Source organism: Paroedura picta, chromosome 7, assembly GCF_049243985.1.
Source record: "Paroedura picta isolate Pp20150507F chromosome 7, Ppicta_v3.0, whole genome shotgun sequence".
NCBI lineage: Eukaryota > Metazoa > Chordata > Lepidosauria > Squamata > Gekkonidae > Paroedura > Paroedura picta.
The window spans coordinates 71,601,477-71,617,245 of NC_135375.1; the positions used below are offsets into that span (position 1 = coordinate 71,601,477).

Sequence of the window (15,769 nt, forward strand, 5' to 3'; positions counted from 1 at the left end):
ATTTTGAACCAGTCAGTGATTCCATGTTCAGTTCTCACTGTTGCTTCTTGACCTGCATATAAATTTCTCAAGAGACAAATAAGATGCTCTGGTATTCCCATCTCTTTAAGAACTTGCCACAATTTGTTGTGCTCCACACAATCAAAGGCTTTTGCATAGTCGATGAAGCAGAAGTAGACGTTCTTCTGGTACTCCCTAGCTTTCTCCATGATCCAGCGTATGTTGGCAATTTGATCTCTAGTTCCTCTGCCTCTTCGAAATCCTGCCTGTACTTCTGGAAGTTCTCGGTCTACATATTGCTGGAGCCTAGCTTGTAGGATTTTGAGCATAACTTTGCTAGCATGAGAAATTAATGCAATGGTGCGGTAGTTTGAACATTCTTTGGCATTGCCCTTCTTTGGGATCGGAATGTAAACTGACCTTTTCCAATCCTGTGGCCATTGTTGAGTTTTCCAAATTTGCTGGCATATTGAGTGTAGCACTTTTACTGCATCGTCCTTTAAAATTTTGAATAGTTCAACTGGAATGCTGTCACCACCACTAGCTTTATTGTTGCTCAGACTTCCTAAGGCCCATTTGACTTCACATTCCAGGATGTCTGGCTCCAGGTCAGTAACTACCCCACTGTGGTCATCAGGGATGTTAAGCTCGCTCTTGTATAGTTCTTCTGTATAATTTTGCCACCTTTGTTTAATCTCTTCTGCTTCTGTGAGGTCCCTACCATTTTGGTCCCTTATCATACCCAACTTTGCATGAAACGTTCTCTTCATATCTCCAATTTTCTTGAAAAGATCTCTGGTCCTCCCCATTCTATTGTTTTCTTCTATTTGTTTGCACTGTTCATTTAAGAAGGCATTCTTATCTCTTCTAGCTTTTCTCTGGAATTCTGCATTCAATTGGGTGTATCTTTCTCTTTCTCCCTTGCCTTTCACTTCCCTTCTCTCCTTAGCTATTTGTAAAGCTTCCTCAGACAGCCATTTTGATTTCTTGCATTTCTTTTTCTTTGGGATGGTTTTAGTTGCTACCTCTTGTACAATGTTGCGAACCTCCGTCCATAGTTCTTCAGGCACTCTGTCTATCAGATCTAATTCCTTAAATCTATTTGTCACCTCTACTGTGTATTCGTCGGGGATATGATTTAGTTCATACCTGAGTGGCCTAGTGCTTTTCCCTACTTTCTTCAATTTAAGCCTAAATTTTGCAACAAGAAGCTCATGATCTGAACCACAATCAGCTCCTGGTCTTGTTTTTATTGACTGGATAGAACTTTTCCACCTTTGGCTGCAGAGCACATAGTCAATCTGATTTCTGTGTTGACCGTCTGGTGATGTCCATGTGTAGAGTCGTCTCTTGGGTTGTTGGAAAAGAGTGTTTGCTATGACCATTGTATTCTCTTGACAAAATTCTACCAGCCTGTGCCCTGCTTCATTTTGTACTCCAAGGCCAAACTTGCCTGTTATCCCGGTTATCTTTTGGCTTCCTACTTTAGCATTCCAATCCCCCATGATGATAAGCACATCATTTTTTGGCGTTGCTTCTAGAAGGTGTTGTAGGGCTTCATAGAACTGATCAACTTCATCCTCTTCAGCAGCAGTGGTTGGGGCATAGACCTGGATCACTGTGATGTTGAATGGTTTGCCTTGGATTCGAACTGAGATCATTCTGTCATTTTGGGGATTGTATCCCAAGACTGCTTTTCCTACTCTCTTATTGATTATGAAGGCTACTCCATTTCTTCTGCGAGATTCTTGTCCACAGTAGTATACCTGATGGTCATCTGAATTAAATTCACCCATTCCTGTCCATTTTAGTTCACTGATTCCTAAAATGTCGATGTTCAACATGTAATAAGGAACAACATGTAATAAGAATCAATAAAATAAAATAAAAAATCAGTAAAACATTTCCTGTTTATAGTAGTCCCCGCCTAATTTAGGTTTATTTATTTTATTTATTTATTCTTCAATTTATATACTGCAGATCTTCCCTTGATTTCTAGCAGTGAGGCCACCACTTCTTGATGGTCTATCAGGACCTCAACTGTAGGCCTCTTGGAACTGGTTAAGATTCCACAGGGTCCTGATCTCCTTTGGCAAAGCATTCCACCAGGCTGAGGCCAGGGCCAAAAAGGCCAGGGCACTGGTTGAAGGCCTGGAAACTTCAGTAAGTTTTGGTCTGATGATCTTAACAACCTTTGGGGGGGAGGGGTGTAGTGGAAAAGAGAGTCCTGCAGATATACTGGTCCCAGACCGTCTAGGGCTTTAAAGGTTAATGCCAAAACCTTGAGACTAATCCAGTCTCCATTCTGGAGTCAATACAGCTGGGAGAGCACAGGTTTCATATGTGTCATCCACTGGGTCCCTATGAGGACATGCAGTGCTGCTTTTTGTCCTAGTTGAACTTTCTGGAGCAGTCTCAAGGGAAGCCCTGCATAGAGCAATGGATTCCTGTTAACTCCCAAGTATTTGTAATTCTTACACAACTGAATCTTACCTCTTTTGTTTCTTCTACTGAAAGTACCAGAAGAGGTTAAAAAAGCTATTTGTTAAATCTTACTCTGCTTTCTCTTACTAAAATGGACATTCTACCCAATAATATAACCAATTAAAGTATGGAAATATTAACTTCACAGAACACAATTGGACTTCACAAACAGACTTACATGCATGCAGACTTTGTATATTTGTTTTTTTGTTCTAAATTAGAAACTTAAAAAAATGAATCCATGGTTAAGGATCAAATCCGCTTCTTAAGCAAATCTTGGTATAATATACATATCATATTTTATAGTACAGTTATTCTACTTCAGATGTGTACTTTCAGCAAATTTAAATCAGCAGCTGTTGTGAAACAAGGGCAGCCTGCTTAGGGTAGAATGCTTGTGGTGGAATGACCATCTTACAGCATGTTTTTTGTAGCACAGTAACAAAGAAGGTGAATCTACATAGGTAGCATCTCATGTTACAGGTTTCATTTGCAAATTGCAGGCACATAATGCCACTGGGGGAAAGATCTGAAGGCTCTTGCTGAGTAGGAGACAACCTTGGTAGTTCAAGCAGAGCAGCAGCAAAATCAAAATGGAGAATTTTTGGATGTATCAGGCTGAATATTTCAGGAAAATGGTAGGTGAAGCCTCGCAAGAGTATAAACTGCAATTTGCAGAATTTTATTTACCCTCTGAAGACAATCCAGCAGTGTAATATAGAATTGAATTAAGGTTGTATACATCAGATAGTACTGTCAAGCTTTTGTAGATATAAGATACAAACATCTATCGTTTTACTGGAAATTTGGGTCAAATAAGAGTTTTCAGTCTTGACGTTTTAGTTATCTCTGCATCAGCTTATGCGGCAGTAAGTAGAATATTTTTATGTATATTTAAATTGAAAAATAACTGTGTTGGAAGCCATGTGTTTGGTATTCTTGTCTGATTGCAAATGTTACATTTCACATAAGCAAATCTTCTAGTGGGAATACAAGAAAATAGATGGGAAATAGTTATGCAGTTCTTAAATGGAATGTATCTTTTCTACTAGTATCTCTGTAATTATTCAAATGAATAAAATATTTTATAACCACAAAACCCTGAAATGGCAGTACATTATTTTATGTAGGCTATGAAAACCAGATAAATCTTGCATTCCACATTAGCTACATGCATTTATTGTGTCAGATTTTCCCATGTGCTAAAAGAATTGAAGACTAAAAAGCTTCTTTCCCATGGACAACATGGGATGTTTATACTCACAAGCAAAAGTCCTTTCAAACAGCCTTCTTTGGAGTTAAGGGCAGTCGATGCTGTATCGCCTGGGGCAGTGAGCACTTTCTCTTCATGAATTTATTTTTAGCATGGGAAAAATAAAAATCATTGGAAGGATAAGGGCCACCTGAAGTGTTGCCATCATTGGTCAGGCAGCATATCTTTAATGGGCACTTCCTTTCAATTCCCATTTTCTGTATTGGTGAGAGGTAGGGTTGCCAGATCCAGGTTGGGAAGCCCTGGACATTTGGGAATGGATCCTGGGGAAACTCGGGACCTCCGTGGGGTTCAGTACTACAGATATCTATATAGACATCCCTAGTAGGGGTAAGACTAATTTTCAGTGCATGGTTTTAGGAACACTCCTGCAACTGTGTCCATAGCTTGGTCCATAGCCTGCAAATGTGTCCATAGCCTAGAAGGCTTCTGAAGGTTTCAGACCACAGTTTCTTTGAGACCATTTAAAGGAAAACCAGTCAAAGGGATGTAGCGGTTAAGAACCAGTTTGGTGTAGTTAAGAGTGGCAACTTCTAATCTGGAGAGCTGGGTTTGATTCCCCACTCTTCCACATGCAGCCAGTTGAGTGACCTTGGGCTAGTCACAGTCCTGTTAGAGCTGTTCCTACAAAGCAACTCTGTAAAGGTCTCTCGCCCCACTACCTCACAGGGTGTCTGTTTTAGGGAGAGAAAGGAAAGGTGATTGTAAGTTGCTTTGATGGTAGTGAAAAGCGGGTTATAAAAACCAACTCTTTTTCTTCTGGTTTTCATTTGAAAAGTCTCAGAGCAACTTGCATATATTATCAAGAGGAGGCCAGTTGAGACTGACAGCTTACAGGGGCCAGACCAGTGTAGCTCTAGCAGTAGAACTGCATCAAGTATCTTGTGACTTTCTCTAACTTCTTATTACATTAACAGTAAATGGATTTGAGGAAAGAGTAACAGATGTAAGGAAGATGGGAGGGAGAGCTATATTCCTGCCCTTGAAAATGTACTGGCTGCTTCTTGAACCGCTTTTTAGTAAATGAAATGTTTAGAATGGATGTTTTACATGTATTAATAATTAGAGAGCTTTGTGCATTATGAAAATCTGTGTCCGTTTCTACCACTTCAGAGTGCTACGAAAGCTGTGTTGGTACTTTGTCCTGTCATTAGCCATGATCTTACTTTCTGTTAAATTTCACTTAAAAGCAAAGATTGCAGAAGTAGTTTCAGGTTGTTAGCCATATTGGCCTGCAGTAGAAGAGCAAGATTTTAATCCAGTAGTACCCTAAACATCAACAATATTTCCAGGTTATAACATTTTGAGAGCTGTAGCTCCATTCTTCAAATATATGTAGGAATGGGGATCCCTAAATCCTTGTATCCCAATCAGAAGGTGGGAGCAGTATTGCAAATGAGGAAGTCAAAATGCAAAAGTACCATGCAAAGACAAAAAAAAGTCTTAGTCAGGCCTGAGGCTGGAAGGTTTTTGGGTCTGCACCACATTTGAAATTATATGGATTTATTATTGCAGGGCTTAATTTCTGTAGATGATTATAGTTTATTATTTGCAGTTTGCTTGTAGCAATAAAATAAATAAACTAACCTCAGCAAAAAGGTAGGAATAAAGGTAAGTAGTCTTCAAAACATAACTATTTCTTTTTTGAAATTTAGGATTATAAAGTATATCCTTGACTATAGCTTTTTAAAATATTGTTAAAAGTACAATATTGCAATATAAATAAACATCAATATATTTGTTTCTAAACAACACTCTAAGATGGTATGATTGATAGGGTCGCAAAGTAGGGCTAGGAACAGACCAGGGGATTTTTCTAAAAACCTGAAGGAAGGTTCAAGACTACAGAAAAATGAGTGCGGAAAATACACTGGAGGTTTAAAACTATTCAAAATGACAGAAATAATGTGTAAAGCTTTAAGAAAAGAATTCCCATTGAACTTGTTGAGGATTGCCTTGGTTTTCATAACCCAAAGTGGCAGGGGGTGGGAGCAGAAAGGAATAAGAGACCAAAACAGCCCTCTCTCCCCACTGTTATGTCCCCTGAAGAAGGCAGACTCACCAGGGACAGCAGCAATTACTAAACAACATTTGTATGGTTGTAACCATTTGTAACCATTCAGGTTAGCTGGTGGGTGAGAATGAAGAAAAGTGATGCTATGGGGGATACCAAGAGGAAGGAAAAGAAGAAATAATGTGAAGGAGGGAATATAGGGGAAAGTGAAATACCCCATGCAAGTCCTTGTGGGTTCCCTCCTGCGCAACTAGGCCCAGCCTGGATGCTTGAACTCTGCAACTAGGCTATAGTAGAGACTCTTGCAGACGATAAGATGGAAAAGCTGGGGGGGAGGGGGCTTAGATAGATATGTTGGATAGTGGGTGAGAAGGAGACCAGGAAAAAACAGGAGAGGTGCTGGGGGCTACCAGGGAAGGGAAAGAGGAAATAGAGAAGGAGGGGAAAATGTGACATCCCTCACAAATCTTTGCACTTGTCTAATTTAATACTACATGTATTGCTACTAGGTTTACTTGGAAATAAATTTCATTTAATATAAAAGGATTGGCTTCCATTAATTTCAGATGTAAAAAGAATCTGGTAAATGTTTTCCCCTCCATGTTAAATTCTGTTTGCTTTCTCTTTTCCTTGAAACCCTATCCCCAACACAATTCTTTATCCTTTTTAATGCCTTGTGGACTCAGGATTTAATGTTGTTGACTTTTTTTCTAGTCTCCATCTCCTGATTCATCTTCACCTCGAGGTGCTGAATCATCAGGTATGCAACATCATCAAGATGTCTGTGGTATGGCAGAAACACCCACTAATAAAGAGGTATTTTTTCTTTAATCAGTGGTTTTACTCATATTTAGGTTGCAAATGTGTCTGGTGCTTTAGAACTTAAATACAGCCTGTAATATTTACTCACAAGTAAATTCTATTAGTTCAAATAGACTCTATTTATAGATAAGCAGTCTTATTTAGCATCATAGTCTTTATATTGTTAGATGGAAGTTTAACAGATCACAGCTTTGACCTTGAACATAAGCACTGTTGGAATCAATTACATTTAACTATCTGAAATCAGCATGTTGAAAGTTACTGATAAAGTTCCATTCTGAAATTCCTTCCCTACCTTTTCCCATAGTTCCGCTTCTAAAATGTCTTTCCACAAAGTGGAGTCAAACATGGTAGAACTACAATTCAGTGTTTAAAAGGCATGGTTATACTTTGAAAAGCTTTATCCTAAAATTTAATAAGAACATGTTTTATAGTATTCTGTATCTACCAGCAATAGAGAAGCTATTTCTTAAAGATAGCAATGTACTATTGATTCTTTGTGATCCACTTTAGACAAGATGTGATAAAGAGGGACACTCTATCTGCTTGAGGCCAGATACAGTCCCTTAAGTTGCCTCTCCCTGCAAGAGGTCGGTTTAGAGAATTCTTAATGAAGTTCCTTTTCCTCTGGCTTCCTGAGACTAAAGTTCGGTATTATTATTATATTATATTATATTATATTATATTATATTATATTATATTATATTATATTATATTATATTATATTATATTATATTATATTATATTATATTATATTATATTATATTATATTATATTATATATATTATATTATATTATATTATTTATTAGATTTCAAGCCCGCTGCTCCCCTGAGGCTCGCGGCCGCTAACAACATGTAAAAACCCCATAAAACCCCTAAAAACAATCCCCAGCTCACCCAACCCACCCCACCTGATGGCGGCGGAACTATCCAGGAAACCAGGAGTCACTGCTGATGTAGATGTAGGGGGGGGGTGATCTAAAAAGGGGATGGCAACCCAAGCCGTAACTCCTGACCAGCTGGACCAGAGGGAGCATGAAGATGTTGAAAAGCATGGGGGAAACCACCGAGCCCTGTGGTACTCCACAGGGGAGCCCAAACGAGCTTGATAGCTCATCCCCCAATGCCACCCTCTGAGTCCGGTTTAGGAGGAAGGAGCGTATCCAGCGTAATGCTATGCCCCTTATCCCTGTCCCAGCGAGGCGGCATGCTAGTAGTTCGTGGTCGACCACATCAAATGCGGCCGACAGATCTAAAAGAACTAACAGAGCAGAGCTGCCTCGATCCAGCTGGCGACGTCAGGGTGTCCAGCACTATCTCCACCCTGTGGCCAGGACAGAAGCCATACTGGTATGGATTGAGCGCCAAAGTTTCTTCCAGGAACACCAGGAGCTGTGGCCCTTTCAACTACCTTTCCCAGGAACACTAAATGCGCGGCCGGGCGGTAGTTGGCCGGGTCCTGCGGATCCAGCGATGTATTAACAATAATCAACAAAGCTGGCATTCAGTGGTCACAGCATTTGTGAAACTTAGCTTTTGAGTTTCCTTGTCATTACCATTATGTGGGAAAACTAGTACTTTCTCATTACTTTTCTTCAGAACTTTTATTGGAAGTTGTGAGCACCAGTGGGAAAAAGTGTGAAAGCAAGTTTTTATTGTATTTTGTTTTTCTTAAAATTGGAATGCTTTCTTGTTAAGTTTCCACGTACAGTAATAACTTCGTTAATCACTGTCATTGACAAATAAGGGCTGCTGGCTAGCCAAAAATGCCACTTAACCAAGTCTTTACTGCAGCCACGGCAGACACCCTGTTTCTTCCCTTCCTGCGAGGAGGAACAGGTAGCAGGGTCCCAGTGGGCTCTCACCCTCAGATGCCAACTGATCTGGACCAGCATGAGTGGGCAGCATCCATGGGCCAAATGTGCTTCCTGCCCCCATGAAAATATCAACTCTGTAGCAGTTGGGCACATGGTACCCTGCCTGTTTAAAACCCCATCTACCATGCAGTTGACTGACAGTATGGGGCAGGGAACACAAGGCTAGTGACATGATCCTGGTTAGGCAGGTCCCATATAGCTCCACGCCTGTGTGTGTGCGCCAAGTTATATACCGGCACTCATGCCTCCCCCCGCAGTACGTCACTGGCTGTGTCAGCCTGGAACAGCCAATTCGGATGCCGCCGCACACAACTCTAGTCCCATAGGTAAAACTCAGTCCAGTCTGCTTTCTGCCTGCTCTCCACTGAGAGTCAGCAGCAGCCAGCCTGCTGGTTAACTAAGGGCCAGATAATACAGCTTTAACTGTATTTGCTTTCTATTTTGATGCAGCTACAGAGTGTATCAGCCAAATCCATCAGCCCCATTTTGAATAACCAAGCAGAAGCTATCAATAAAGAAGTAGCTTTCTCAAGAGAAACATTTTACTGAAAAGCTTAGATGTGCATCATTTGTAAACTTCCTCCAAGCTGGCTCTTATTTATTTGTTTGTTTGTTTGATTTCTTGACTTCCACTCCCAGGCCAAGCCAATTCGTGGAGGTTTACAATAAAACCCCAATAAAACATAGATGAAACCAAATTAATACCCTGGCAGGATACAACCCAATTACACCCCTTCCAACTTACCTGTCCAGCACAAACCAGAATGGTCCTTCCCCTGCACACTTAGCCTATAGGCCTTGGGAGAAACACACCTCTGGCCCTTGATCGAGGAATTTAGAGTAGAAATTTGCTTTCAGGGATGGTGATCTCTATCCAGTCCTTCCTGCGATGGTATTCCTAAAACTATAGTTGGTTTGTGCAAGAAAAATTTTGTTCTTTCCAAACACCTAAATAGGGACTGTATCAGGAGATTACAGGAATGTATTTGACATAAACCATTGTTCCAGAATGTAATAGAAATATGTAAAAGCAACTCTCTCTGACAGAGAAGATTATAATAATGATGATAACTGTAATAATAGTACAGCAGCATATCTGTTAATCGAAGACTGCTTTATATTCCTAAGCTTTTCTAAGAAATGCTATTTGTTGTTCTGTCGCTTTATTATCTTTGTCTACTTGAATGTGGATGATAAACCTCTTTAATCTGCTCATAGCAATTGGATGAATTATTTAAAAGGATATCAGTGTAGGAGTATCAAAAGAAGAGTCACTGTAATAGATCACATGGCCGCTGAAAATAAATGTCACAATTTTACTCTGACACTTAATTTTCCGGAAAACATATTGTCAGCAGGAGTTCTTTAGTTATTTGGTAATAACTCTTTTTACATTTTTCTCTCGCGTCACTAATCAGCTGCTTTCTCACCTAAACATTCCTATAGTACTTTTAAGGCTCAGCTTGTGAACAGAAAATGAATCTTAATTATGTCATTAAAATATTTTATAAATTATATGTAGATATAATTTAATTTGTTTGTAGATGGCCTTGTAATAAAATAGCAACATGGGTGCAAGTCCCACTCACACCTACCTTTTCAAACAGTAGTTTGCTTCATCAAATTTAATATTTTATTTCTGTGCTCAGAGGAGTAAACTGCTGTTATCCCTCTCTTCTAATCTTAGGCCAAGAAGAAAGTTTAATACCAAATCTCTGCTGTAATATTAGAACTTCCTGCATAAACTGTCACCATGAAAGCAATCTCTATAGGTGTGTGTGAGTGTATAGCTAATCCTTGAAGAAGCAATCACAAAGATTGGCCAGTTTTTTGGATTTAATTAAATTATCTGATAGCTATCTGTCAATAAAAAGTTTTGTAATGGATTGTGACTGTTTAATCCAGTAAAGAACAGAATAATCATTAGACTGCTTAAAAGTATATCCAGATTTCTATATCAGAGCAGAAAGAAAGAGTACGCAGAAGACATTTTATACAAATGAGCTTATAAATTATAGCTTAGGAACTTTTGTACATTGATAGAATCATTATAAACCCTTGAGTCACTTCTTGCTGTGTTTGTTTAAAACATGATGTTTGTGGGTAGTATCCTTGTTCTCATGAAAACTGCTGTCATACTGAAGCCAGGTCTGGAAATCCCTTTTTGATACACTGCACTCCAGGATAATTAACCTGTCAATAATTAACAGGTGTTTTTGCAATATATATAACTATTTAATAGTATGTCTACAAAGACTGTCACTGTATGATGAATAATTTTGACAAGTTTGCCTGAAAGTTTTTTTTTAAGTGCATACCTCAGCATGTCTTGCTTGGTTTGATATCCTGTTTGTCTTAATTACAGTCAAGAAAAAGTTTGGCTTCATTCCCAACGTATGTTGAAGGTGAGTTATCAAACTGATCTTTAAGGCAAAATAATTTAAAACTTATTGATAAAATTGAAGAACTATTAGATTTACTAACATCAATCTGTTTCACCATCATATAATATATTTACTAAGCAGGGATTCTCTGAGGGAAAGTCCACAGACTTTTAAGTGTAAGCTTTGTCTCTTTGCAATACTGAAACTATGTTGAGCTCAAGGAAAACTGCTTCTTGTTTACTCTGGCTTCTTGTTTACATCTCCATTTCGTGGTGGTGATGCCTCTGTCTCATCCTACTTTTCCCAATCAATACATAATTTTGTAAACTTCTATCATGTCCATCTCCCGTTGTGAACTCCCCCCTCCCAACTATGAAAAGCTCCATATTCTGTAGCCTCTCTTCATAAGGAAGGGGATTTCATCCCTTTAACCCTTTTGGTTGCACTCTACACTATCATTTTGGGACAAGGTGATAAGAATAGTATACAGCATTGCCAAATATGACAGAACTAGACAATGGCATTGTAATATGAACTGCTTTATTGTCAGTTCCTTTTCTAATATCCTTAAAACTGGTTCACTATTTATCACGTTTTCCACCACAGCTTGAGGATCTCTTTTCTGCTCAGTCCCTGTCAGTTCAGACCCCATCGCAATATATGTGAAGTTAGAATAGAGATAGAACTTTGGGTTATATTTTAAAAAAAGAATTAGGAGTCAAAAGATCTGTTTATGTGTCTGGGTACCCATATGGTGCCAGTATTTCAGATTAGCTAATATATTTGTATTGATGCACTAGATCAAAGCTGGACTGAAACTTGAAAACACTTTCAAGCAGGTTTGTTTGTGCATGTGAAGTAGCAAATTAAGCAGCACTGAAATGAATGGTAAATAACAATGTTGTTGCATGCTTCTGACTATAAACTAAATTCTGCTCATATGAGAACCAGCCTTAAATCAGACAATTAGCAATTGGCTCAAGATTGGCTTATTACTTCTGACCACTTAGATTGACATTCTGCTTCCTTAATCATACAGTTTATCTTGTTTATTTATTCTTGTATTTATAGCTCGCCATTCCTTGAAGATTCAGGGCATGGTACATGTAATTAGAACAATATAATATATACTAAATATACAGAGATATAGAGAAAGAAATCCAAAATATTGTAAGTTAAAATCCAGAAATTTAAAGGTAAAACTAATTTGCCTGTGTTGCCTTCTACTCTAGGGAGAGAGCAAGGGAAGGGCGTGGTTTTAGTAGCCTTCCAGTTTGGTTGAATTTGAGTGGAAAGGTCAGCAGAATTCTTGATGTTATTTTCAGGGCCTCAACCTACATAACAGTTCTGTCTTACAAGCCCTGTGGAAATGTCCAAGGTTTTGCAGAACTCTGATGTCATTGGGCAGAGCATTCTACCAGGCTAGGGCCAGGATTGAAAAGGCCCTGGCCCTAGTTGGGGCCAATTTGATTTCTTTAGGATCAGGGATTCTTAGTAGATTTTGAGTACTAGGTCTTAATGTTTCTGAAGAGGGCTCCTGTCTCTATATAAAATACAGCTAGCATGGACTGGAATCTACAGTTTTTTAAGCCAACTTTAAAATTTAATTATTACGTTTTTATTTTTATCTTTCTTTTCCTCTAACAAGGTCAGGGCAGCATGCATTCCCCCCCCTTTATCCTCTCAGGACTCTGTAAGGTTGGCTAGACTGTCAGATAATGACTGCCCCAAAGGCGTCCTGTGAGCCTCGTAGCTAGGTAGGCCAGATTTGGTACCCTAACAGTATCACCTTAAGCAGATTTATACCCTTCTAAGCCCGTAGCCTCAATAGATTTAGAATGGTGTAATTCTATTTAGGATTGCACTGTAAGTATACTACACTGGCTCTGACTGTGGTCTTGTAAGCAATTAGGGGGGAATAAAGCACCCTGAATAGCCTTGCCTTGCCCAGTCTCAGCATAACTTGGAAGTTAGCCATTGTTGGCCAAAGTTAGTACTTGGATGGGAAACCCATCCACAAAGATAGGGATTGCTGTGCAGAGAAAAGCAGTGGCAAAATCACCTCTGCCCATCTCTTACTGTGAAAACCCATGGTCCTGGGGTTACCATGAGTCCAGTAGAACATATATACATTAATTCATTCACATTTCTAAACTGTCCCTATCAAACCTGTCATCTTGGAGCAGTTTACAACATTCATAAAACGGTTAAAAAGTTAAAATCAGCAGTACATCATTATTAATAATTCCATTGAGCTGGTTCAGGGTGTTGACAGTACTCAATTATTATAATTAGATAGATAGAAGATAGAAGGGAATGTGTTCCATTCAACTCCCTTCAAAGCAGGCATGCATAGGAGCGCACTTCAGTGGGGCTAACATGGTGTGGTGGTGTGCATGCAGGCTGGAGTGGTTAATGCTTAATGGATTCCACTTCTGCAGTAATGGCTTGGTTCTAACTTAGTTGCAGGAATTGTTGAATACTAACATTTTGGTTGGTTTTATTTTAAAATAAAGTTTTAATATTTTATGTAGATCACATGAATATTCCTTGTATTAAATAATGTTCTGTATTTTAGTTTTTGTACCCCAGCACAAGTCCTTTGATATTTTATTCTATGAACAGCTCCTTTTTATTGGCCAAACATAATAAAATGTACATTGTTAATATTAGTCTAAATGTGTTTACTGTGACCATAACAATAAAGAACAGTTGGTTTTTATATCCCGCTTTTCCCTGCCCGAAGGAATCTCGAAGCAGCTTACAGTTGCCTTCCTTTTCCTCTCCCCACAACAGACACCCTGTGAGGTGGGTGAGACTGAGAGAGCTCTGACAAGACTGCTCGGGCAGAATAGCACTATCAGGGCTGTGATGAGCCCAAGGTCACAGAGCTGGCTGCATGTGGAAGAGCGGGGAATCAAACCTGGCTTGCCATTTTAGAAGCCGCCACTCTTAACCACTGCACCAAGCTGGCTAGTCAGTTAAGAATCAGAAGAAAAATAACCACCAACTAATTTTATGGAATTGTCATAGCCAAGTAGATAATGAAGTTAAGGTGATTTAAGGATAAGCAGTGGTTTTACACTGATAATTCATTGCAGTGGATTTTCCCTTTGAGGTGGGGGATTAAATTATTCCTATCTCTTAGGATTTACCCACCAGTTTTCAGATCCAGTACCTGGAACATAATCAAGCAGTATGTTGGTAGAAACATGTGAATATCATTGGTCACAATCTCATCAAGGCTTGTCAACCAGTGCCATGATTAGATGCCAGAGAAACAGCCCAGGCCGTGATGTCTTCCTGCTGCTTCATTCAGAAGCAGATGCAAATGTCGACATTCTGTCTAATTCAGACTTTAGGATTCAGCTATAGATGCTTAAGAAGTAACATTTGTAGTGATATGTCAAAAGCTGGATTTTGCTAGTCTTTCATATAGCTGCTTTGTGCTGCGGGGGAGGGGGGGCTCCAAGAATTACCCCTTTACTACACACTACTGGACCTAATCTTAATGTGCTGTTATTCTTTCCTTGTCCTCATTTTCACCAACCAGTTACTAGAAAAACCTGATGCTTGGAAGCAGGATATATTGTGCAGAGTAGCATATGGAAATTTATTTAATTTCTGTAGTTTCTTTGGTGCACAAAGCTCTGATTTTACCACTTAGCATCTCCTTGTTTTAGATGTCTGACATTACATAACGTTGATCAGAGAGTGATAGGCAGCAATTCGGCAGGGTAGGGACATATATAAGTGCTTTGCGCCTTTTTGTGAAAAGGAAGAAGGGGAAAAACATTCAGGTTTTTTGCTTCAGGGTGAACTTTGTTTTGCACAGAACGAGCCAATGTAAGAGTCAGGTTAGATTACCAAGTGCAGCCTTTGCTGTAGAGAGGCTTGTCCTTGCTTTGTCTGTTTTGATTGTGTCGACTCTTTTTCTGTTCACAATGAACTGCAGACAAACTTCAAAGCTGAATTTGCAGCCTTCACACACTGTCTCTAGTACTGGGATATATTCTGTCTCTTTCCTTTTAGGAGTATAATTTATCCCACTAATTCAGTGCTTCGCTGTTCTAGTTCCTGGGCCTTGCGATCCTGAAGACCTGATTGATGGAATCATATTTGCTGCCAATTACCTTGGCTCCACTCAGCTCCTTTCAGACAAAACTCCATCCAAAAATGTGAGAATGATGCAAGCTCAAGAAGCTGTTAGCCGGATCAAGGTGAGGAGGCTTGTCTTGCTGTCCGTCTTTAGTGACACTTCAAAGCTGCAGCCATGAATGTGCTTCGCTTCTCTTTTAAATGATAGTACTATTTGGGGTTGGGCTGAAAATATTTACTAGATAATTTATATAGTACTTTCACATTTTGTGAGTTAGATTATAAAACAGTGATATTTGTTATGTATTTCTTATATTATGTTGGAGTCTATGAGAAAATTACTATTTTAATACTTCTAAACCCTAAAAAGACGGTCTGTTCTGTCATCTACACATGGAAATGAATGCTTTTAGTTCATACACCTCTGTGCACTTGGGACTGGCCAAGAAGGACAGGGAAATTTGTGAGAGGGAGGAGGAAGGAGGTAGTAGGAATTTCAATCACTCCCTTGACAGTTTTAATATTGAATCAAAATTATATCATAGTATATCTCATGTATGAATAAGTGAATAAGAAACTCATACATGCAAGCATTTCAGTGTGAGTAATGGTGATCTATTATATCCATACTCCCTTGTTTTAACAGTGACATGAGAGTCACAATGCTTTAAATTACATTTATTTTCTGGTTTATATCAGATCACAGTGTAAGATTTTTTTAAAAAACTTATAAATTTCTTGGGAAATGTGTATTTTATCAAGTTTGCGGAGCTTAGAATGCATCAAGTCTAGTCGTTTATGGTGTCATTCACAAAC

General features: G+C 39.0%; 1 protein-coding gene across 7 annotated transcripts in view; it reads left to right on the forward strand.

The window, feature by feature from the left end:
• Nucleotides 1-15,769, forward strand: part of APBA1 (amyloid beta precursor protein binding family A member 1) — a 98,917-nt gene that overhangs the window by 57,499 nt on the left and 25,649 nt on the right. For all 7 annotated transcript variants that reach the window (XM_077344843.1, XM_077344837.1, XM_077344844.1 and 4 more), the window contains 3 exons: nucleotides 6,486-6,587; nucleotides 10,837-10,876; nucleotides 14,930-15,075. In XM_077344843.1, the coding sequence (XP_077200958.1) occupies nucleotides 6,486-6,587; nucleotides 10,837-10,876; nucleotides 14,930-15,075 (288 nt within the window). The remainder of the gene's footprint in view (nucleotides 1-6,485; nucleotides 6,588-10,836; nucleotides 10,877-14,929; nucleotides 15,076-15,769) is intronic.